A 25112-nucleotide genomic window follows, 5' to 3' on the forward strand; every position below is an offset into this window, starting at 1 on the left:
GAGCGCAGCCATCTTCGATTCACAAATTATCAATAGCGCCCTCAAGTGATGTGGCAGTAAAACTCGGCCGAGCTAGCGAGGACGTGTCTTGTGTTGGTAAGTGGAGGAATTTTCATTTTTTTTAAAGGTGAAAATCTATTCTTGGAGCCTTGAAGGACAAATGAATACATTAACGAAGGCCAGTGCACAGTGCATGGGATTTAGAACTTAGCCTGCGGTAGAAGGTCGTTGTAATAATTGAAAAATAACGGTGACATTTTCGCAAAAATTTCCGTATGTCACTTGTCGGTATCATGTCGTGTATGTGGAAATAAGTCGGGCTAAATCATTTGCTAGTCAACTCGCCTTCCGTCCAAGCCACGAGTTTTTATGCGTCCCTGTGTATACGTGCGCATGTGCCGAGGGAGTGGAAGTGCCCGCACAAGAGCAGAAAAATGGACTGGTTCAAGGTACTAGGCCTATAAACATGAGCAACACTTCGTCATGTTCGTAGAAATAAATCATGGCAAATTTTTTTTCATATTTTTAACTTGTTAATAATGACAAATTGTTATAAAATTTAATCAATTAATGTTGGTTGAAAAGAAAACTTGCATGGTTAACTTGCGTGGTTAAAAGAAATAAAATAAAATTGGCCATTCTGATTTCTGTCTAATTTTGGTTTCATGTGTAGGCCTAACCATCACTCCCCCCCCCCCCCATCAGACAATTTTCAAAGTTTATTTCAAATTTTCCTGTGAAAATTAGGCCCTATACGTAAATTACACAATTAGATGATGAAAACACGTAATTATAAATTAATACTGTATTAAAGAGTTTTTGTCTTGTTTACATGTACATGTAAGTTGTTAGGAATATCTACAAATGAAGCTGACAGTCATGACAGTGACAACCGAGGATACATGTACCATCCGATGAAGCATCTGGACTTGAGATTGAGGCTACATTGAAGAAATCCTGAACTTGTATCCGACAGTAAACCTTCTGGATATCATCATGGTCAGGATTCTAGCCAACGGCGACATTGTCCAAGATGACGACCCACGAGTCCAACAGTCATCACATTCTGGCAACGCACCAACCAACAGAGGCTCTCGAATGGTGAGATTGTGTAGCATACATTGAGTACTAAAGTCAAGTTAGGCAAAATATTCACATGAGTGCTAGCCTTACACTTTACAGTGGTGGTGCGTTCAAGGATCATGCTAAACCCTTTCTTTGTAATTGTTAAGGTACAGTTTGCGTACTACGTAGTCTAGTACTGCATTAAGGATGAACTTTTGTTTATAAAATACATGTGTGTCTAATTTTAATAATCAAGGTATGAATGTTTTTTTAACAGGGTTACATCCAACAGAACACGGAGCCCCATCAGTACGGCCACGATGGTCAAGGCGCTGGAGGACACGAAGTTCAGAACGTCTCGATATTCCAAACACTCAACCAACGTCTCCTGGATTTGGGCATTCCGTGCTTCAACATCGGACCTTATACCATCCAGCCTATCGTCACCGTAGCCTTCATTCTTGCAATGCTTATCTTTGGACTCCCTGGCTTACTGTTCGCCGGGCTCCTGTTTGGGGTTGTGATGCTCAGCGGTGGGGGAGGAGGCGGCGATGACGGTGGCACAGGGGGTGGCGGAGGGCAGAGCACTGGGCGTGGGGATGGACAGCGGAGGCACAGAGGTGGACGGGTGCTCCGACACAGATGATTCGATGGAATTCAAATCATTCATTCATCGACTCTTTGCTGCATTTAGTAATACTGCCCTCAAGTGTTTATGTACCCTGAGACAGCAAATGTCTGGTGGAACGATTTTATCAATGTGACTTCACAGGGCCAGTGTACATGTGTAAACAAAAATAATTTTAATCATCTGTATTATATTTTTGTTTGTTTTCAACTCTTTGAATTAAAGCGAAGTCGAATAATCTTTATAACATTCAATCAAATTTCTTTAAAATGTATGGATCACCATCACGTTTTGATAATGTATTTTTGGCAAGACCAGATTCAGTGACCAATGAAATCCAAATTCAAATCTACATATTTAAGTCTCGGTAACTATTGAGAATTTTTAGCAAGACATTTTTAATATACGGTAAATTTGAGGAGATATTTGCAATATTGTAATAACGTCTTCTTTAAAATATAATACATTGTAAATTTTTTTGGGATGTTATTGGGAACATTGCCTAATTGTGATGTACAATGTAGTGTACATGTATGTAAGGCCAAAAAAAGAAGGTGGGCTTACGGTAAAGCTGTAATATTTTAGGTTTAGTTTGTAACTTTTTCTTTTGTCTTTTATGCTTTTTGTTTTTTCTCTTTAGGACACCATTAACGGTGTTCCATTTTGTTCACCTGTTTTATTGTTTAATTAACCAATAATACAACTAAGTTGCATATATGGAAGACTTTTTCTAAGATAAATAAATAAAGCCAAATATTTTGGTCAGCATAGCCAAAACAGTTGGAGGTCGGCAATTTGGCCCTAAAAAAATCCAGATATGTCAGGTTACTGTAAACACATGGTTTTTTTTCGACAAGCTTAAGTTAAACTACATGTTATAACATTTGGATAATCTTTTCATGTGGAATATCTTTGACAAGTGAAGTAGGCTAAGTGGCTTGGCATGATGCTCAGTAGAACTAATTGGCCTTTGCAAGGCAGAGTTGAAAGAGAGGCTCTACTAGCAGACTTTGATAAGGCCAAGAAACAAAATAATGTTTCCTATTACCCCACCCAACCTAGAAAATTATGCAGAACCTAAATCTTTATTCTACATTTTGTATAAAATCTATATATAACAACTTAAGACGCTGCCCCCACCCTAGCCTAGTTTTTGCGGATTTCATTTCTTTGAAACTGTTGTCAGCAGTGCGGTTTTGTCGCGCCATTCAGCGAAGCCTATTAACAAAAGCGCAGAAAAAATGCAGAATGAACACTTGATTAAAAAAACAAATCAAAAGAAATGTGCCATTATCCCAACGTATTTTTCTGGCTATAAAAAGTTACGACAAAAAAAAAATGACCAACACCCCCCTTACTTCACTATTGTTCAATGTAATAGGAAACACAACATTTTTTTTTCTTGCCCTGACTTGAATGGGTTTTTACATAAATTCATAATATAGCAAGGGCGGATCCAAAACCAAATTTTTAGGGGGGGGGGGGGTCGAGTATTTTTTTTCCTCAAAAAGGGGAAGGTGATTAAGTATATAGTGTGCACATTTCCACATTGTAATATTAATACTAAAATGTAATTTGAAGCTGATGGTTCGGGAGGGAGATACGCAAGGTTTTAATTTATTTCCTGACAATTTATGACAAAAATGTGTCTTCATTTCTCAGATTAACACCCCCCCCCATACGCCAATTAATGTAGAAGAAGCATGTAATGGCCAAATCTACTACCTTTTACTATATTATTTACTTTTAAAGTAATTTTACAAATAACTTGTGAATTTACAAAGTGATTATACTGATTTGGCCAAATCTAACCATCTACAACAAACAAAGGTGCCATATAATGGGTCTCATATTTTCATATACTTTATTTAATAGACATAAATAGCGCCTTGAATACGCAACTGTTATTAGAAACGTGCACTATATAATACTCTGGTATTATTATTATTATAAATTTGTTAAAAAATATATTTACTGAATAGTAGAAAAGCAAAGGGACTTCAAAAATGAAGCAAAAAAATCCAGTATTTGGGACGTTTCACATTTGTTCTCAGATAAAGACTTTTGATTTTACTGTACTAACCAAAAAGAAACTTACTGACGTGTCAATTTTACCCTGTGAAATATTGGCTGGAATTAAATAAATGATAAAAACAGCATCTTCGACCATTGTTTTTTTTTAATATTCAGTTTTTTGTTTTTGTTATTCAAATGAGGTCAGGGGCCATTTTTTCCTCTTTTTTTTGATTGCGCAATCTAACCTTTAAATATAAGTTCCGAGCACAAATTTTTCGAAGAAGCCAGTGGCCTGGCGGTCTAGCCCGCTGACCGCCAGGCCGGGGTCCCCGGATCAAATCCCAGCCGGGGACCCGGGAGGAGAATTTTTATTCACAGCAGTGTTAATTTATAAAAATAAATAAAATAGTGGCATGGGGCAGGGTTGAACCGTGTACCTTCTGCATGCCAGCTCTATTCTTTTCCGCTCTGCCATGGCACTTTCTTGAAAAAGTCTCCGGTTTTCGTAATTAAAACCCTTAGGTTGTTTGTACTTAGAGATTTTTCAGCTCTGGCCAGAATTTCAGATTTCAAGGGGTACCCCTTGAAAATTTTCCAGATCTGAGGGTCTGGGAGGCTGAGGGGTTTGGAGATGGAGGGTAGGCTTGGGAGCTCAAGAGTTGGCTGGTTGATGGTTTAGAGGAAATTGGACTACTAGTTAAAGCCTCTAGTTAAAGCCTCTAGTTAAAGCTACTAGTTTTGGGAGTTTATAATCTTGGAGGTTGTTGGATTTAAGAGTTAAGGGGCTGGACCTAGGTTTTGGGACTTTTGTAGTTACTGTGGAGTTAAAAAAGAGCAGGATGATTGAATCTTAACAGATCTAACTGTTGGAAGGCAGATGGCAATAAAGTGTTACTACACACACAAATTTGTTTTTTTTTCTTCAAAACTTTTTTTTTTTATTTAAGTCTGAAAGTGTTGAGGTCACTTGAAAATCCAGAACAATAAAGCAAGTATTTTTAACAGAGGTTTATGTACAAGAGTTGACATTTGTCGGTCTTCAACATTCCATTTCTTGCTGTGTCAACAATTTAAATCACTCATATTTGTGTACAAAAGTAGTAGACACATTTGAAGAAATTTAAACCAATTTTATAATAATTTGGTTTTTTTAATAATAGGCTGCACTTTTCTTTATTTAACATTCCTTTGCTTAATGTTTGTTTTACGATACAAAATATCAGCTCAATGCATGTACTTATATTAAGGCTGCTTCATGCAATTTTTTTTGCTATTCAGATCAAGAAAATATTCGACATATTATTTCAATTCTTTAAATTGGTACTGTTGAATGCATTTCTTCAAAGCACAAAGTTTCCATGCAAAATGGTGTTTTTTTTAACGTGATAGATACTGGTTTAGCACTATTAAAACAAGCAGCATTTTTATGCTTAAATCAACCATTTATCATTCAAAGTACTAAATTATGCTGATATTATGGACATACATGCGTTATAATTGTAAACATCATGGATTGTGTAACTTGATTGACGTCGTCTAAAGTAACAATTTCTTAATGCCAATGTATGTTATAGAACTGTTTAAATTTTGTCAACAATTGCGTACGTCGAACATAATGCTATTGCACTTTTTGAGTCACTACTAGTATGAAATGCCGATTGTCCGTCTTGGATGCGTTAAATAAATAGTTACCATGGTAATACAATATATATAGGAAAAAAAAAACAAGGTGTGTAACATCAGGTTAAGGTGATTTACCACAGAAAGCACTTTTTTGATAAAAATGTTTTGTTTTCATCAACACAAGGTTGTACGAAGTTAGATCTTTGCCCAAATATTTTTCTGGACATGAATTAGCTACATAACAAAAATAACCCTACTTTTTTTTTCTCTCCTGAAAACGTTTAGTTGAAATACACCTGGCTGTACAAATATCCCTGTAAATACAACATTCCATGAGTTCATCAACAATTCAGTGAAAAAAAATCCTTATTTACATGGATGGATAAAATTCAGGGTGAATTTACCCAACTACTGTTTCATGCAATACTTTTTTTTTTAAAGGCACACAACTGATGTTTATCGTCAAACTTTAAGTACATTTTCAGACATATCTTCAGCCAATATATTATATAACCTGTTGTAATATTCCAATTATTTACAGAAATGTTACATGTCAAAAGAAACTCGCCAAAACAAAAACAAACAAAAAATTCACAGCAAGTATATATCTTAACAGAGTTACATAAGAAAAAACAATACTTCAGTTTCTGATAAAAATGTTCACTGTGTTTGAATGCCATTAAGCTACAGAACAGAACAAAAACTAACAAGCACAAGTATTTGAATTCCTGTTCCAGAAATTGAAAAGTGACTTGAAGTCCCATTCACAGAAGCCATGTCCGAATGAATTGGCTGTGGCTGGCGAAAGTGTGACGTCACCTCCAGCACTTTCTGCACGATTGGAACCGAAAGTTAACGCAGCTTGAGCATTTGTAGCCAATGGCGCTATTAATCAGTGGCGGGCGTGTGTAGTGTATGTAACAAACTGGATAGGAAGCTACTGCAGTCACTTCCCATAGACGTCTGTGTTAGGGGTGGCTGTACCCAACTTTTTGTTTTTAATTTTGAAATCACAAAAAGATAGGAAATATTAGAAGAGGTTCAAATTTAATACTTTTTTTTTTTCATTTTTTTTTTTTATTGAAGGGGCTTTTTTAATGCCTTTTTTTTGTGCATGTAGTATACACCACATAATATGTGCTCAATAACAAAATATAACTTTAAATTCCATTCGGTTCTTCTTTCCTTCAAAAGAGATTGCAAACAACTTCAGTACTAAAAAAAAAAAAATTATCACACAGAAGAGCAGAGACAGAAAAAAATAAATAGATTTTAATAAAGATATACTCTCTACAAACCCTGCAGTTGAACTGCATACCAGCACTGCGTATTAAGAAATCTTTTTCAGTTCATTCACACTGCCACCCAGTACTGTGCGTAGCAATAAAATTTGTGTCCACTGTCTTCAAGAAGAACTGGAAGTGTTCTAAGGTATTAAACGTCAGCAGTTTTTACACTAAATATTTTAAACTCTGAAAAAAAAATCATGCATTTACCAGCATGCATGTTATAAGAGTACACAACTTCTTAGTTAACAATTTCAACAAATTCTTTCGGTTAAATATTGCATGATCACCCACTGCTACAAGATATTACGCTTCTAAAATGAAGTGAATCTTTTGTGGATCCCACTTCTGCCACCACATAACCTTTGACCTTTTTCTATGCAACAGATGCAGTGATTTGTAAAAGTGCTGCAATTTTTCACTGGTAATCTGTTTTTTCTCTAAGCTTTTTTTTTTTCAGTGCTAAGCGGATTTCTATCCATGACATTAGCCTGCGGTTAACATCAGCATGTGATGTAACTTACGCCTTCACGATCAAAGGTAATGTGGTGGCAGAAGTGGGATCCACAATGTTAACAGCAATGTGCGAACATCTTTAGCCAAAATGTTGACAAAGTCATAACCAAATCTTGCTCCTGGCTCCCTGCTTTACATTATGGTGCACTGACTTTCGGTAACCAGCCATGCGACCGACCTTGTTCGGCTGGTACCGGAATCGTCGACTAGATTTATCCGACTGTAGACTAGCAGGGGTTTGAGTGAGAACCAGTTGAACTATGGCTTAACCACAGTTCTCGTTCAAAGTTGTTACAGGACCACCTCTCTGATACTCCAACTTTGACAAGTCAGCCAGTAGGTCTATCACCCTCTAGTGTCAGCACATTGTTGTATTGACTGGGGCCTTCTGTTCGTCGGGATTACTGTTCTGCACTTGTACCATGTGATGCTGGGGCATCTGAGGAGTCATCTCCATCCCCTCCCCCGAGTCTCTCTTCTCACTGCGCTCCCTGTCCTTGGCCTTCCGTTTTTTCTTCTTGTACTGTCCGCCCCCACCACCCCCACCTCCACCGTTGGTGGCCTCTGGACTCTGAGCTTTAACCCTTGAGGACGGTGTGGAGGGGTCAAAGTGCTTCAGGACGAAGATGAGGTCGGTGGAGAGGAGCGGGAACTCGTACGGTGGGTTGGTGATGGTGTAGCGTTTGGAGGAGGGGGTGTTCGTGGAGAGCGTGGAGTCTCGGAACCGGTAAATGCCGAAGCAGAGCATGCCAAATTTCTTCAGGGCCTCAACGAAGAGGTCGCCGTACATGCCTCCATCCTGGAAAAAAAAATAATCAGATCATTGATTTATTAAACAGATACATTTCCTTAGCCAAAATCAGGGAACAAAATTAGAAGCAACCTCTTGCTTACCAGTGTTATCTTACTGCTCAACCACCGACCTTTCCAGGGTCAGATGGCTGGTTCGAATCTGATATAGCGCACAACAATATGATGCCTTCCCCACGAATGGACAAGTCCAAATTTGACCATAAGCCCCGCCCACGTTTGGTGTGTTCCGAGTCACCTGACCAAATCTCATGATCTGATTGGTCAATGCAAACCGTTTGATTGACAGGATGATAGGGATGTTATATAGACTTCAAAGAGGACTAAACAAAATTGAAACTTTGGGTACCTACCCCAAATAGCGAGAGGGGTCCGTCAATCAGCGACAACTGTGCCACTAGACATCTGTCCCGATTGACTAGGAGCTCCGCGGTACTGTACCCAGGCTTCATGTCACCTCCTTCCGCTAGGATCTGCTCAAGTTCGGGTGTGGCGCCCCCTGTGATCAGCGTTCTAATCAGGGTCAGAGCGTTGTCATTGAAGTACGTCTGCAAATACAAGAAAAAAGGTCTGGTAACTCAATTATTCATTAATTGGCCATATTGATTTTAAGTACATTTTAGTTTTTAGTATGGTTTCCCCAGCAACTTCACTTGTGAACAAATCTTTTGCAAAGGTGTCAGTCTAGGAGTTAATCTGGGGGACTTCTTTCCAGGGACAACCGACCAGTAGGGCGACTATATGTGCGTTGCATGAGCTAGATAGCTACTTAACCTTCCTGACCATTAAAACAGCAACTGATGAAAGAAGCGAGTTTGGTTCCTATGTACGAGGTGTTAGAGAAGTTGAGACATCACTCAAGATACTTACAGCACTCATTAATGAGTCCAAGACACTGACGGCAAACGCTGTGCCACAAGCGAAGGGTTGGGTCAGGTAAAGTTCCGTGTTGGGATCATCATCGTCATCTTGGTCTAAGAACTGGACGTTGCAGTCATTTACTGAAAAATAAAAAAATGACAAAATTGGGTAAATTAATAGGCAATAGCTCACAAATCTTGAGCTGTATGGCAAAGAAATGCACATGAATTGGGACTGCTACTGTCACATGGTTTGGAATCTTAAACCTCTGGATACTACTGCTTAGTATAGACAAATTCGGCAGCAGCCATATTCTGCGGTGGCACCTGGCTTGCGCAAGTCGCGCTCAGGTAGTGTGCACGCACTCCAGGCTCCTTCGACCAATAGAAATACCAAAATGCCTGTACGCCTCGTCTTTAAAGAATGCGCGCAGCATGCGCGTGAGCGTGACACCACCGCAGTAAAAGCTTCTAATTCGGGTCGCCGGATTCCACGATACCAACTAGCTAGAGTTGGGAGATAGTGTGTGGACTACGCCTCTGGGGTTACACTATTTCTCTGGCGCACTGGAACCAATGACAGATGTCTATTTTACTCATGAATATGGAAATGAAGTGGCTCATGAATATGGAAATGAAGTGGCTCATGAATATGGAAATGAAGTGGCTACACTTAGAATACAAATTGTAACAAATGTTTTAACTGGAAAAGTGTCCAGTGTAAAGCACCTTTTCAACAACCTGTGCAAAATTGCTTAGCACATTAGGTTCTCGGCGAAAATTTGCAGAGAACCAGTCAAATGCAATATACATTGCATGAACATTTTGGCTGGTAACCCGTTTTTGCTTAGCATATATTTTCTGTGCTTGAAATTGGTCCCTTGTTTTTGAGGGAGAAGTCGTGGAACACTCACCAAGCTCTGTAATCATGGGGACGTTGGCTCCTACGGCCGAGCCTCTCCTACCAGGCTGATCTGGGTTGGTAGTCATCTCAAATCCAGGCAGCTGCATCGGCATGATGGCTGTAGCAATGGTTGGCATACAAACAAAGAATTGAAATACTTGGCTATTAAGATAAACTATGACAAAGGCATTTCTTTGTTATTGTTCACCCACTTTTTCCTGTATTGAGACTTTTGAACAGACTAATTGTGATTTACTAATACGAATGGACTTGTGATAGACTCAATGAACACTTGGTGGCACTGTGAATGTTTTTTTGTGTCTTGGTTTTGATTTTTGAGCATGATGTGATATCAACCACTCATGTCATGCATATATGTGACAAATTGAGCTTAAAGTCTGACTTTTAAGAATTGAGATATTTATTTATGTGCATTCTGTAGAACAAGAGCTTTCCAATGGTATACAACGTTAAGGGAACTGAGTTCAGTAACAGAGATATAGACCACCAACTTACTTGAAGTTGTAAAACTAATTCTTGAAATAATGGCATATAAAAATCCTGCAGTTGTGGTACAGTGAATGAACAGTCAACTACAAAAGATGGAATAGGTTTTAAAGATGTTTGACAGACCAAAAAATATTTGAGAAAGGCAAAAGAGGACTTGAAAATTAAGGTTCACTTGAAAACAAAAAATGACCACCCTTCACATTTTGGCTTTGCCCACTGTACTGCAAAATGGCAATTTCCAACTTTAAGCTCATTTTGTGGAAACATGTCACATATGTTTATGCTGAATACATGTGATTTTAATGCATTAGTATGTATATATGGAAGAAACATGCACTACGGTTACATCCATAATGCACATAATGCTTCAACAGTCATACCTGAATTAGGAACAAATGGCTAAGGCTACAGTCTACTGGCGCGCAGTTGCCGAAAGCTGCAGCCATAGTCATAAAATGCCTGATTCAGTCATGCTTATAAACATGCAGTCTTGATGGAGGAGGGCGTGCTGAACTCAAATGACATTTGACCTCTTGGATGGATGGTTTCCACGACAACCACGTTTGATGTTAATAGGTTGAATTTTGGATTGGGGGTTGGGTGTGTCTTGTAAACTCAATCAGGGGATTTTTTTTCATCATCCCTTACATGCCTTGCAAAGAAAGGAAGAAGAATTTAACATTTGTACAACTTAAGAGAGAAGAAAAGGAGAAGACAAATTTTCAGAAGAGAAAAAAAGATCCGTCTTTGTATACGTGGAGTTTTCAGTAATAAATAGAATAATTTCTTCATCTGTTTAAGTCTTACGGTGGACATTTCTAAGCTGGATGGTGTATTCAGCTAGTGGTTCAGCCTTTTTTCATGGAATCTCAAATATCAGAAATCTTGGTAATAGCAAAAAAAGGAAAAATGCACATCTCATCAAATTTAATCATTCTTCTTTTTTTCATGAACCATGCATGTTAGCCTGCTGCAAACAAGTTAAAATTATGCAGCTGCAGAATTCCTACTGAATGGCAACTTGCTATCGTTCAGGATGTCTACCAAATTTAAATATGCAAGAAGCGAGCTCTATTGACCAAAATGACATCTGGTCATGTGACCTTACTTGACCCCACTTCATTGACAGCACACTTCATTAAGGTATTAAAATTTCTCCCCCCCCCAAAAAAAAGGTAAGCTATAACGTATACCCAAATGATGACACTTTACACAGAACACGTACAAGGTTAAAACCTCACAAAACACACAAGAATAGGTGAAAGGAAAGTGAAGACACAATCTAGACAGGCATGCAAGGGTAGATGTCTCTGGTTAGTGTCTGGGGGTCTGACGAGGGGTTTGACCACAGGTGCATCAGGACGCCTGTCACCTGCCGGTTTCAGCACACCCTTGCCATCGGATGTTCCCACAACATCTCCCTCCTCTATTTCTCCATCTTCGTCGTCGGACGAGGCGATGGGGCAGGACCCCTCGCTACGGTCCCCACCATCATCACCTTGTTCCTGGGCGGCCAGCAGACCCACCGAGTCGTCGAACATCATGGCCTTGAGATTGAGGGAGGCTAGAATGGTCTCCTTGTCCTGCAGGCTCTGGTCTATCGAGGTGCTGTCGTTGGCGGACAGGATCACGCACATGTCGCATTGGTTGACGTTGGCGGCGCGCAGGTCGGCGCGGCTTAGAGGTGACCCCTAAAGCAAAACAAAAGCATAAACAAAATTTCAAAAGAGTGCCACAATTTGATGAGGATAATAGCTGCCCAGTTTGTCAGTAAATGTTCACATTAACTTGTCAAAAGTCCAGGGAAATCTTACATTCATGATGTAGACTTTGGGGAAGTTCTTAAGTGTCTGCCACTCCCTGTCGATGTACTGGATGTCACCCAGCAAGACAATCGTCTTCAGCTCCTCCAGATGAAAGTTGCTGGCTCGCAGCGGCATGACGAAGTTCCTCAAACCGATGAGCGGAGAGTTGCGGTTGCCGAACACGCAGACCACTACGTGGTTGGACAGGTTGGTCTGCTGGGCCTCCTCTCGTGTCTAAGGGGGAGAAAAATAAGCAGAGTATTCTTTCACATAAAGCATTCGGTACGGTGGGATTTGAATCGTTTTTGGCCTTTTTCCAATCTAGATCAATTCAGAGCAGTGTTGTGGTCAAATCCATCACAAATCTTAGAAGTCCTCACAAGTCCATCACAAGTCCATCACAAGTCCATCACAAGTCAATCACAAGTCCATCACAAGTCAATAACAAGTCCATCAAAAGTCCATCACAGGTCCATCACAAGTCCATCACAAGTCAAGTCAATCACAAGTCAAGCCAATCACAAGTCCATCACAAGTCCATCACAAGTCTATCACAAGTCCATCAAAAGTCCATCACAGGTCCATCACAAGTCAAACACAAGTCAAGTCAATCACAAGTCAAGCCAATCACAAGTCCATCACAAGTCCATCACAAGTCTATCACAAGTCAAACACAAGTCCTTTAAAAGTCCATAACAAGTCCATCACATGTCCTCCAGTCTTCCATGGCCTAATTCCAGCAACCTTGAATGTTATTTTGGTTGAGCCTGTATCTGCGATGTGGAATTCATCACAGTACCGGCAGACAGACTCACCAGGAGTGCATAGGAGGAGGTCCTTTCCTTGCACCAATGGAACATCCCCGTTGAATCAAACTGGAAGGTGTTGTCGGCATCGTTGAAATCGGGCAGTTGTTTCAGACGAGGACTCACCCTGAAAAAAGAATTACGACAAACTTCATTTTGTGAAAATCCATCTAAAAAGCAACTTGACTAAAATTATCAACATAAAACTCGACAAGAAAATATGGACAACACAAAAAAAAACAACATTGATGCTCAATGAAAACGAAGAGTTTCTTCACGTTTTAAATTCCAGGCATGTTTTACGAGCTCAATAAAACAGCTATTAACAGCAAACAGCGGTCAACTGAAGATTTTACTATTGTTCTACTGGGATCACACGATTGTCACATGACCAAGACAAAGGGTTTGACTATACTCCAAAAATATGTTGCCAAAAAATGCGACAGACTTACCTACTGGTGCTGTGCGTACATAATGAAGTACATGGGATTCGTGTGGGGAGAGGGGGAAAAAAGATATTAATCATGTTATTGAGGGCAACAAGGGAAACATTTTACTAGCACTACACGTCAGTTTCGCAACTCAAGCACGGTAGTCTCTACATGATGATCTATATTGTGCACTGCAAAAGGAAAGAAAACCCGCCAACCGGTGATGTGTGTGGAAAAAAAAAGTGACGCGGAAGCGAAAGTGTCAACGGGAAACCGTCACCGTGGCTACTGAGTGAAGATGATGTCAGTTGCTGGGGAGACAAAGATGATTGTTACCAGGGAGACGAAATGACAATAGGATGTGTTAGGGTGGTGATGAGTCTGGTGTCGGCCTCCTCATCACAATGGCGGTAATCGTGCTCCACTATGAGTGAAAAATGTATGACTCTACAATTTTGTTAAAGAAATTAGCAAGGTACTAGGCGAGTTAATCAAACTTGAAACGGTTAAGAAATTTAATTAAGGAATTACAAAATCCCGAAACACCAATTATTCTTGGGAAAAAAAATAGGAAGAAAAGTTTAATTTTCAAACAGACTTCCACCATGTGAGCTACTTGAAAAGCAGCTTTTAAAAAATGGTAACTCATTGTCCGATTCTGTGAGTTACTCGAGTCTACGAGTTGCTCTACATAGGACACCATGGTAAGCTGAATGCTTTCAAGAGCTGTGACCAAACGGACTCTTGCTAAACCAGAGATGTCTTCAAACACACGTCCCAGACAATTTTAAAAGATTGAGAAACTCAAGAAATCACTGAGATTTTTTGGGGGAAAATGTGTATCAATTCAGCAAGATAATACCAGTTTTTAGATGAATGTTTACATTATGCCATTGTTTTTCCAGAGGTAAAATCTTCCAGTTAGCAAAGCTACAGTCAGATAGTTAGCCTGTTACACCTGATGGAAAAGGAACAGCTAGTAGTGGCATTATCGGACAACAGTTCATATGTTGCAAGAGTCTGTGGTGTTCTGATGCTTTCATACTGTTCAACTGATTTTTGGAGGTTTCTTTGAGGAAGAAGAATGAGACAATACAAACAAAAATAACCAAAAGCCGTGTCTGTTTTCAGAACTTATGGATCTTGGTATACAAAAATTAGAATTTAATTTCAGTCATTTTTTTCAAGCACAACTATTATTCGACACACTCTGCATCTGCTATACAAGGCAGATACGGTTGTTTTTGTAGCGAACAGTTCAAAGAAATGAAAATAATGCATCTCGTAGACTCTTGCAACACTCTTCGTTATCCCGCATGCAAGGGTGGTAGTGAAAGAAATGACCACGGCACACACCGGTGAGGACACACACACCCCCAGGCAAATACCCACACGCACACCCACACCCACCAAGTCGGTTTGGGGCTGCGATCCCCATTCATATACTGCATCCTTAGTAGTAGCTGGCCCAGCGATCCCACGCAGGGACGCGGCCGGTCAAACCGGACAGGACGACGGAAAGCATAACTGATGCGACAAAACAAATCAAAGGGTGAGGTATAAAGATTTCGGAAGTAAAATAAATAAAAAACAATCACGAGAAATGCTGTCAAAATGATGAAAAGAAGGCAAAGTCGTTCAATGGGCTTTTTGTAGTCTGTGCAAGTAAAATTCCCAGAATTTGAAACATTGGTGATTGTTACTATGGTCAGAGAACAATTCCATGAAAGGTGTCAAAAAGAAAAAAGAATTGATCAATTGAATTCAGCAGCCATGTTTGAGGTGCATTTCAATACATTAATTCGTTAACAATGATTGTACAATAGGTACACTCATGCGTATCCCTGTTGAACAAATTAAAGCACACGTCCCAAAGACGGCTGCAGTGCAGACGATCTGTATCATTTGGAAGATTTTAGTAAACAACCATTTACACAATTGGAAAGGGTGCCAACTTGGAAGAGTGTAGCAAAATGTTTAATGTGCACAAGACATTTTAATGAATTCCAGCAGTAAATGTATATTTACAAGTGTACATGGTATTATACAGTGCGTTTCCTTTGAATTAGGAATCCAGTTTTTAACAGACATTTAACCAACCAAGTTGTCCCAGTGCCTAATGCCGTCTTCCCATACATGCAATTTCAGTCCATTTGTTTGTCCGCATGGGGAGTCAGGTTGGCGTAGCGGTACTTTCCTCGCCTTCCACCGCTGTGACCCGGGTTCGAATCCCGCCTGGGTGAATATGTGGATTGGGTTTTCAGTCCCTACCTGATTCCGTGGGTTTTCCTCAGATTATTCTTCTGGGCTTTTCCTCCCACCTCTAAAACTGTGATTTCTTCTCACTGTCTTCTCTCCACAGGTTTCTTCAGGCTTTCGAGCTACAGTGCTTATAGGGTACTTTTGAGGAATCCTTGGTTTCATTACCAGAAAGAAATAAAATAAATAAATAAAAATGTCTATGTAGGTCTATTATAAACTGAGCATTACGGCCTGAAATCCCCCCAAATTTCATGTTTTGGATTGTTAACCTATCCTATTTTAAAAGTCTGGTTGAAAGGAAACTAACCCAATGTCTTACCGTTCCCAAGAAAAAAACGACAAACCCTGGTAGTTTACATCGGACGCATTGGACATTTTTTGACATACTCAAACGTTTTTCAAGTCCAATCTATTCAATGTATCATACACGTTTTGTGTGTGAATATCGAATACACATAGTACCAATACACAAAATGTTATTTCTCAAACGTCTGCCTAATGTGATACCGTACGGCTGGATTCACAACTAGCACTCAACAGCCCGATTTTTCGGGGACAAAATTGTGACCCCCAAAATTCGTTCTCGCATGATTCTTGCAAGAACAACACAAAAACGCCCAGTTTTTAAAGGATGGTTAGAGGATTATCAACCTTTCTTAATCATATCACATTTCTGTTTGTCTATTTTCAGACCGTGTTCATAAATAAGAACTCTGTCTCTTTGTTTTGTTCACTTCAACAATGAACACGATCTGAAAATAGACAAACAGAAATGTAATATGATTAAGAAAGGTTGATAATCCTCTAATGGTTGTGTGGACATTCATATCCTACTTTTAAATGTTCTTTCCAATTATTATACTTTCGCTTAAAACGCATTTTGTAGACCAATTCCAGGACATAATGTCCCTTTAACTACACAACATACACAAAAAAGGGACTGAAAAATGCAAATATGGAACGGCGGCGTAAGTTGTTGTGCAGTCTGGTTTCCTGACATGTATTATGAGAATACAGTGTGCAGTCAACCATCGCCGTGATTTGTCTGAAATATTGCTCAGCCAATGGAAAAGGGTGGTGCGTCAGTGAAGCTCATTTGTGCGATAAAGCATGTGACTTAATTTATTACAACTGTCATTATAATATTGTCATGGTAACAACACTCATCAGCTTTTTAATGCGGAGATCAAAGCTGTAAAAATGACAACTATAAACAACTGAGTTTCTTTATGAAAAACACTATTGGGAATAAGAATTTCTTTCAGATGTCTAAAATGTTGATAATATTTTCAAAATGCCATATTAAGTTGTACAAATCAAGAAAAGAACCACCACCTGTACAATTTTTAAATATACCACTCCTTTCCACCACCAAAATAGACTATCCCACAGTAACTAATAATGCTAATTCTAACTGCATATAACTTGTATCCACCACCAATATAAAGACTATACCACACTAATCTAACATTGACAATTCCAGCAACATATACAATGTATCACTCCAACCCACCACTAAAACAAAGATTGTCCTATGACACCCTCTTAATGGCAATTCTAACATCATACCCACCACCAAAACAAAAAAACAAAACCATTTATCCTCCAGCAACATAAAAATGGCAGTTTCAATTTTGTATATTACTCAGACCCAACAACAAAATAGCGACTTTCCTACATCACCCTTATAATAACTTTCCAACTACGTTACACGCCCACCACCAAAGCAAGGACTATTCTCCGACAACCTAATAATGGCTTTTCCAACTGCGAACCCGCCACCAAAATAAAGACTACCGACAGTAAAAAAAAAAAAAAAACATTTTCCAGCCACAACCTAAAAATGGCAGTTAAACCTACATGTCACTCCAACCTACTGTGACTCACAAAATAAACACCACCCTTGTAATTGCAATCTCAAATGATCTTCAAAGTGGCAATTCATCATTTCAAACCACCACCAAACTAAAAGACTATCCTTTATTATCCCAATTATTATAATCTCAATCCTGCCCGCCACCACACTAAGGAAGCCTCTACAGCCCACACCCCTAACCTTCTCTTTTTGTCTTTCCTGATAGGCCGTGACCGCACGGTGTTTGGCCTTCGCAGCCCACCATACCAATCCTCATCGGTCGGTGGGTCCAGGCTGTACGGTTTCTCTGCTTGGTTTGAACTACATGTACGTGTGTGGATGGGGATACAGCTTTGTAGGCTAGGTTAGTAAAAGGCAGACAAAATTTAAAAAAAGGACAAACAAAAAACATTTTAAAGCAGGGTTAGTGGATTCAACATCATGACAAGACTGTAACACCACAATTACATGAATAAACTTATCATCAAAAATTGGAGTTTGATGGCCATCTCTGTAGGAGAACTTCAACTATTTTACGCAATCAAGCACGCATTGCGCAGTGTTGAAAATGTTCCCAACATGCGCGCTTTTGCTCGAAATGTGTTCGAAATACAACACAGCCGATGCATGTTATGCAAGTTGACGCTCAAAATGCCGATGCACGTGGCTGGTCTGTAGAAAGCACGTGACTGGTCTGTAGAAAATGTCTTCATCAGAGAGAGACCTACAGTCTACATCCAATAATGCTTGGTGTAAGTATTCTTGTCTGTTCATTATGTTTATTGATTTTTAAGTTTGAAACACTAATTAAACTTTTCACATATCACAAACATGTTGAAACAGTCAAACAAATACACAGTCCCCTACATGAATTTCGTCTGTGAGAGTTCTTAATGCGCATGTTTGTAAAACAAATCTAGATTACATGTCCATATCTTGGAAGTTGGCACAAAGTACAATGGGAAGGGTAGCAGAAGTAACTATTTTTTCCCCCCGGATGTCAACCATTTGGACTACAGGTGCCTGACCCAAAGCGTGCCCAACATCACTATGGTAACATTAGTCACAATATTGCGCAGTGGCCTAAGTCCCCTCTCTGGAAGCAAAAGCAAAGCAAAAATTTTGTGTCAAGAAACATTTGCTGTGAAGAAATGAAACAAAGTGTTCAACAGCAAATTTGCAGCACGAAAACTTGATGCGATGTCACCAAGTCGTGTTCAAACTTAATAAACACCATGTTGTTAACCATTGGCACATTCATCGTCACATTCCAAGACATTTATCCGATGTATCCTCCACGGTTGCGCACAATCCCAGCCACTTACATCCTCAGACAGAACAAAGCTTGAAAAATTGTAACTTGTAGAATTTGTAAATGCAGCTTGGTAAATGTCTTACATGATCCTTCACAATCATCCCTTTCAAGGACAAAAACTAATGTACGTACTTTGTATTGTTGAGAGCCATGCCGTTGCTCTTGTCCTGTCTGCTGCCCTCAAGGTTTGACGGAATGCTCAATGCTGAAAAAAATAATTAAATAAAATTACGAACCAGAAATTACTTCCGATTGCTAAGTACAACTCAAACAAGTTGAAACTAGCATTTCATCATAACATGCTGAATTCCAAGCAACTGACCAACTGACCGACCAATCAACTGACCAGCGAGCGAGCCACCTAGCCAGCCAGCCAGACAGACAGCCGACTGACCAACCAACAATTCATCCAACTGTCAAGCCATCTTATTTGTAAGAAAACTGAGTCATAATGTACTTCTCATGCATCCAAAACATCACGTTCATTCTACAAGCCACAATATCATTCTGAACCAAAAAACATCTGTCAATAGTAAACAATTAAAATAAACATGCTTTAGCGAATACGTGCTTTCATCACTCAAAATGCTCCTCAAAATGCTGAATTATTGAAAATCAAATTCAGTACGCATTTAATCAAACTAAAAATACAAAGAGCAATCTAGATGGTTGCAGAAATCTTGCAGGTGATTGGTCAGGCGACGTCACGTGATGCTGTAAAAAAAAATGCACAGGCATACGACGCAGGGTGTTAATAATAATCAAAAGGGTTACATTGAAGCTGTACAAGTGCTACAAAGGTGACCAGCAGCTAGATACCGATTGGCTGGGTGTGATCATGTGACTAGGCAGTGCAGCTGTGATTGGCTACTAAGTAAAACAATGTCATTTAAAACAATTGCAGCAAATAAAAAAAAAAAGGATCTCTGTGAAGAATAGTCTGGTGTCGCACAAGATAATTGTGACTGAAATTAAATACGACAATTTCACTGCATTTGTTATTTTACATTTCTTTTTGAGTTAATCAGTAAAATATTTCTTTTCTACATTGAAAAAAATACCAATTCTGTCTCCCTGTATGATTGAACAGATGCGGTAAAAACAGTTGTACCTTTTCAATGTTTTATTTTTTTAATCTATTTTCTGTTAGCAAAGTATTTAGCTTTTACGCACACCAAAGTACTAGCAATGATTCCTGTCAAAATTTAAAAAAAAAAAAATTCTTACAGCTACCCAGTCTCTTCTTTACATTATCAATGTAAAAGTTGATAATGTAAAAGTAGTAAACAAAATAATAAAATGATAAACATACAGGGGAACAAGTACTGAATATTGATGGGGAACAGTAAATAAGGGGAACAGCACAGCACGGTGATAGCAGCTTTCAGTTGGCGGTGATAAATGGTCATTTCTCAACTTGATTTGTTTGCGGGATAGGCAATATTTTCTCTTACTGATCCCAAATGGGGATCAGGGTTGGCGTAGCGGTTCTTCCTAACATGTGGATTGGGTTTTCAGTCCCTGCCTGATTCCGTGGGTTTCCCCTAGAATATTACTCCAAGGTTTTCCTCCCACCACTAAAACTGTTCCGTCAACATCTTCTACCGAGGGACCCCATTGGAAATAAGTCAAAAGACTTTTGTGGAATATCCCAGCCAAATGCCGAATAATCACAAAACAAACCAAAGCTAGATCATGAAAATGTATGAGTTATCGTGAACCTTACACGTGTTCACATTGTCAATGTTACACACGCTTGTGCTGTCATCTATTGAAACTCAACTGAACAGTGATAGTGCTTGAATTATTTGTTACAAAGATACATACAAGTACAGCACTGTATTTCAAAAAACCTTGGCTTGTGGAAACTGTACAAATTCACAGTTTACGCCATAATGTTTAATAGACGATACTTCTAGTATGAATTGCACATTACAATCATCACAATGCATGTGCGTGGGAGAGTATGCTAAGACTTTGGATGTAACTACAATTGTACAACTGGGTGCAGTTAAGACTTCAACTCAATTTAGTGGCTCCGCTAACCATTAGTAAAGAGACCTGCTAACTACAGCGAAAGAAATTCCACGCTCACAATTAGCGTGTTTCATGATTTAGCAAGGAATATTGGCTTAAATGTGCATGCGTACATCCCGTAACTAAAGGTTTCCATGCTTACAGGGTTAGCGCAGAATTTCAGTGTTAGTACTGTGGCCACAAAATGGTGATCAAAAATGCTGATTTTTATGGTTAGCAAAACCACGAAATTGGGCCCAGTTCTGAGTTTCGGGAAAAACCAGCTCAAAAAAGTTGACTTGAACTTGAAGACAACACAAAATGGATCAAATTGGCTTGAGTTTAGACTTGACAAACTCAACAACACACATTTTAGGTCATGGTATTAGACTCTTATCCAGGCTAAGTCCAGGTTTTATTCCAAATCAAGCATGTATTCAAGCCATAGCTCAAGTTAGTTAAGACTTGAAAACAGGTTATTGATTTTTTTGTATGCTTTTGTGTTTTTATTCAAATCAATTTCAAGTCAATTTTTTTTAGTCTGTTTTGACCCATTTAGTTCCAGACTCGACAACATTGCTAAGCAGTGATACTCATGAATATTCAAATTAAACAGGTGACAAGAATCCATACTGAGGTTTGGTTGATTAGCATACTAGAACAGTGATTGGCTGCCGCTGTGCACACCCACTCATGAATATTCAGTGATCCCCTTACCAGTGTCCTGATTACTAATAACCTCATGTTCCTTGAGTATCTTCTCGTCCGTGGTGCGTGTTGTTAGAGCACTGCTTATGTCAGCCACTTTTGGGTTAAATTTACGCACAGTAAAACCAAGCACATAGGAATGAAAATGTTAATAGTTGCTCGTGTTTTGGGGTCAGTTAATGATGCAGGGTCGGCGGGATTGAACTTTGACCTGTACTCACAGGCGAAAACTGTTGATACTGTTTGAATGGTGGAGAGGGATCTCAAACGAGCTATTGGGTCAAATGAACAAAGAGACAAACTTTACTGTCTAACATTTGACGACAGGTTACTATGACAATGGAGAATAAGTGGAAGGCCGTTTCCTCTACATACACGACACTGCCTCGTATTATCAACCAAAACTTACATCAAACTGCTCTTCATTTAAGGATTTAAACAACTTCTAAAAACAATTAAAAAAACAACAAATACCAAAGAATTATGTGAGGTGTTCTTCTCTGCCCAAATATTCTATGTTGCAGACCTGTACATCCGAGACAACAGCGGATATCTCTGGGAAATTGACTTCCATAGTTCCTGGTTTGAGTGCAATACAGTGACTTTTATGTTTTGAATTCAAATGTTTGAAGATGCCTCCAAAAAAATTTGCTGTGCAAAGTGTAAGATTACCTGAAAAAGGATCATAAAGGTGCAGATTACATGTGTTACTACTGGTGTGAATTATTTGAAATTTGTGCCAATCATTTGCTGAATAGATGAAACATCAAAACAGGAGTGAATGTAGACTTAACACACAAATACATGAACTGTTTAAATTACACAGTAGCCAAAATGGACATTGTTTTTCTTCAGATCCTTATGCGCTGACATTATTTCATTTTGGCCGTCAAAAAACTGGTCAGACAAAGCAAGTGGACTGATTGTCCAAATGACCACCTAAAAGGCTGAAATGTAGAATAAAGTTAACATAAATGACACGACAGAAAAATTACTTAAAATTTCATTCTCAAATTTTTAAAAGTACAGAACGGAATGAAGGTTGGAATGGAATAAAAGTGGAAAAAGGAAATCATGCAGGGGAAAGAAATGGACATGCAAAGTTTACAAGTGAAAAGGAGCAAGAAAGTAAGAGAAACCTGAGAACTTATGGTGTTTGCGTTTCCGAGAACACGGCAGGAGACGCCTCAGGCCGTGACGATTGCTGCGTCGACCTAAATAGTCCGCTATATAGAGGGAATAAGAAAGTAGCCCAGGAAACCGATGAAGACAGAGTACCAACACCAGGATGACAAATGGTAAACCATTTACCATGTCACATGTGGGTACAATGACATCGTAAGCAGTAAACCGTTTACCAATGGTAAGGACCAAGAAAGAACAGGTTTAATGGTTTACCATGGTACATGGGGTACACTGGCAGTTTATGATAATGCAGGTAGGTAAACCGTTTAGGTTTAAGTAATGAGGTAAGGTTTAAGTAATGAGGGGTTTAATGGTATACCGTGATCAGATAATAACCCCATTTATGCCGGTATATGAAGGTTCATGGTTCATGACAAGAGGGTAAACTGTTTACCAATGGTAAGGACTACAAAATGAGGGTTTAATGGTTTACCATGGTCCCATAAACAAAACCGTCCCAAATAAATGAAGGCTCATGCAGGGATACATCATGGTAAACTGGTTACCTATGGTAAAGTCTGATGAGGGTTTAATGGTTTACCAGGGTCAGATAATAAAACCATATGGATGTTGATACAGGCATATGTGATGGTAAACTGTTTACCAAAGTAAGCTCCATGGTTTACTCATTATCATGGTAAAATTATAAATTCTCTACTCTGATAAATAAAGGTTCAGGGTAAACCAGAAGAGAAAGCTCAAGAACAAAATCTATAAAAACTCATTCTTGACTATTTGGAGGACAATCAGTAAACGTTTTCTCAGGATTTGAGTGCCCTCAAAAGCAACATGAATAAAATATTCTCTATCTACAATTATTTCTAAATAACTGTTCACAATGGACCAGATGAAAACATTTCAAATGCATAAAGAACCTAGGGCCCTAATAGGTTGCTATGTTTTGGCAATGAAATAAAATTTAACGAGAATTGGAATAGTTACCATTATCGCAGTCGCACTGTTTGATCTTCTCAACAGCTATGACATCATCATGACACACCTTGCAGTAGTAGTAGGCCCTAAGCAGAGAGGCACACAAAATGAACACAAACATATCATTTTATTGTATGTCTTAAAGAAATATATTTGGCTATAGGACCATCGCCCATTGGTCCTTTGAAAAAAAATATAGGCAGAATAACAAGCAATGTCAGCCATTTTGAAAATTTTGAAAATTGCTTGTTATTCTACCTACATTTTTTTTCAAAGGACAAATCTGCGATGGCCCTATAGCCAAATATCTTTCTCATGACATACTCTAACTGTGTGCCAAATGCCATGCTAATTGTATCATCAAAGGCAAAATTCTCCCACATATCTCTCTATCTGCCCCACTAAATTAGACAATAATCATCTAGATGCAAGTCTGAATATTTAACTTAGAGATATTTCTGTGGCTGTCTCTGCTCTTTTCTTACGAGAAACCTGTAGAGTATAAATATTTTCAGCTCTCACCGTTTGACCTCCTGAGCCGAGGGAGCTACAAAAAAGCCCAGCGTCCCTTCGTGGATCTTGATATGTGGACCAGGATTGATTGCAATTCTAGAGAAAAAAAATAAATGAATAATCATAATTTTAAAAACACATTTAGTTTCTGAAATGGTGAATGAAATACATACAATTAGTCTTTCAAGGCACTGCTTTCGAGCCTTAGTTGACCGCAACTCAGATGACTCCAGTTCCTAAGCCCGTCTGGTGCATCATATGGAGTGCAGATCCTGAAATATCTTTTAGACCGACTCCAGTGATTTATGGGTTGTATTAATTTATTTAACAATGATGGTCACTATTATTACAAATAATGCTTCGTCACAAGTCTCACTTGACGAAGTAAAATGCCCATAGCTGTCGTTTCCCATTTATATAACCGACGTTTATTATTTTTTGCCCTTATTTTCTGTTCTTATTCCACTCACATGCTTTCAACCGTGTCCATGTTAGACTCCACTGCTATCAGCAAAAGCTTCAGTTTCTGAAAGCACACCCTGAAAAGGAGAAAAACAGGCAGTTATTTTTCATAAAAATCAGGCATCACTAGGATCTCAATACTCAAATACAATTACGTTTAGAACAATCATCCTTTTTCCTTTTTTCCAGATACAGAAATTTCTACATTTCTCAATTGTTACTTGTATAGCTTGTATTCCATTTCATGTTTCAAAGACAATCCAAATTTTTGGATGAAAAATCAAAAAAGAAAATAAATACAAAATTGCAAACAGATGATAAGTAAACAGTACATCTTTTTGCTAAGTTGATAATTTCTTTGCTTAGAAAATTTCTGCTCTCAGCCTCCCCATGAAATTGGCCATTAGGAATGTAGACAAATTTATACACAAACACTTATTTCAGGAATTTTTCCAAATATGTTATCAATTAAGAATGCAAGTTTTGTAACATGCACCTCTGCCTGACAGAATTTGTCAAATACAATTTCACTGGTTCACTGGATCTGCTTAACAAGGAATTCTGCTTAGCAAAAACAATTTCCTAAGCAAAAACAGGTTACCA

At 38.8% G+C, this 25112-nt stretch overlaps 2 protein-coding genes across 17 annotated transcripts in view; one reads left to right on the top strand and one right to left on the bottom strand.

The window, feature by feature from the left end:
* The first annotated feature begins 12 nt into the window (after nucleotides 1-12).
* Nucleotides 13-3852, top strand: LOC119731967 (protein FAM241B-like). Of its 2 annotated transcripts, none has more exons than XM_038205306.1 (3): nucleotides 13-96; nucleotides 846-1101; nucleotides 1343-3852. In XM_038205306.1, exons 2-3 carry the CDS (start codon nucleotides 997-999, stop codon nucleotides 1709-1711), a joined length of 474 nt encoding a protein of 157 aa, XP_038061234.1. In that variant the 5' UTR covers nucleotides 13-96; nucleotides 846-996; the 3' UTR covers nucleotides 1712-3852. The 2 variants fall into 2 exon arrangements, with proteins under 2 accessions (XP_038061234.1, XP_038061235.1); XM_038205307.1 differs by lacking the exon at nucleotides 13-96 and adding an exon at nucleotides 286-449.
* A 764-nt stretch (nucleotides 3853-4616) lies between these two features.
* The window catches only part of LOC119731963 (calcium-activated potassium channel subunit alpha-1-like), a 69055-nt gene continuing 48559 nt past the window's right edge, over nucleotides 4617-25112 (bottom strand). For 4 of the 15 annotated variants that reach the window (XM_038205293.1, XM_038205291.1, XM_038205287.1 and 1 more), the window contains 16 exons: nucleotides 24518-24586; nucleotides 24057-24143; nucleotides 23544-23620; nucleotides 22556-22642; nucleotides 21638-21688; nucleotides 18825-18897; nucleotides 17579-17737; nucleotides 14671-14787; nucleotides 13282-13290; nucleotides 12839-12956; nucleotides 12033-12257; nucleotides 11717-11909; nucleotides 9719-9826; nucleotides 8815-8945; nucleotides 8298-8492; nucleotides 4617-7933 (listed from right to left, as the gene is read on the bottom strand). In XM_038205293.1, the coding sequence (XP_038061221.1) occupies nucleotides 7493-7933; nucleotides 8298-8492; nucleotides 8815-8945; nucleotides 9719-9826; nucleotides 11717-11909; nucleotides 12033-12257; nucleotides 12839-12956; nucleotides 13282-13290; nucleotides 14671-14787; nucleotides 17579-17737; nucleotides 18825-18897; nucleotides 21638-21688; nucleotides 22556-22642; nucleotides 23544-23620; nucleotides 24057-24143; nucleotides 24518-24586 (2140 nt within the window). In that variant the 3' untranslated portion in view covers nucleotides 4617-7492. The remainder of the gene's footprint in view (nucleotides 7934-8297; nucleotides 8493-8814; nucleotides 8946-9718; nucleotides 9827-11716; nucleotides 11910-12032; nucleotides 12258-12838; nucleotides 12957-13281; nucleotides 13291-14670; nucleotides 14788-17578; nucleotides 17738-18824; nucleotides 18898-21637; nucleotides 21689-22555; nucleotides 22643-23543; nucleotides 23621-24056; nucleotides 24144-24517; nucleotides 24587-25112) is intronic. The other 11 variants (XM_038205294.1, XM_038205292.1, XM_038205297.1 and 8 more) reach the window with 11 other exon arrangements.

This window comes from Patiria miniata, unplaced genomic scaffold (genome assembly GCF_015706575.1).
Source record: "Patiria miniata isolate m_02_andy unplaced genomic scaffold, ASM1570657v1 HiC_scaffold_24, whole genome shotgun sequence".
Classification (NCBI taxonomy): Eukaryota; Metazoa; Echinodermata; class Asteroidea; order Valvatida; family Asterinidae; genus Patiria; species Patiria miniata.

What these genes read in the sequence shown, in the direction of transcription:
- LOC119731967 (XM_038205306.1), top strand. Translation starts at nt 997, where the DNA reads ATGGTCAGGATTCTAGCCAACGGCGACATTGTCCAAGATGACGACCCA. An exon ending in CCAACAGAGGCTCTCGAATG is followed by an intron (nt 1,102 to 1,342) that starts GTGAGATTGTGT and finishes TTTTTTTAACAG; the next exon opens with GGTTACATCCAACAGAACAC.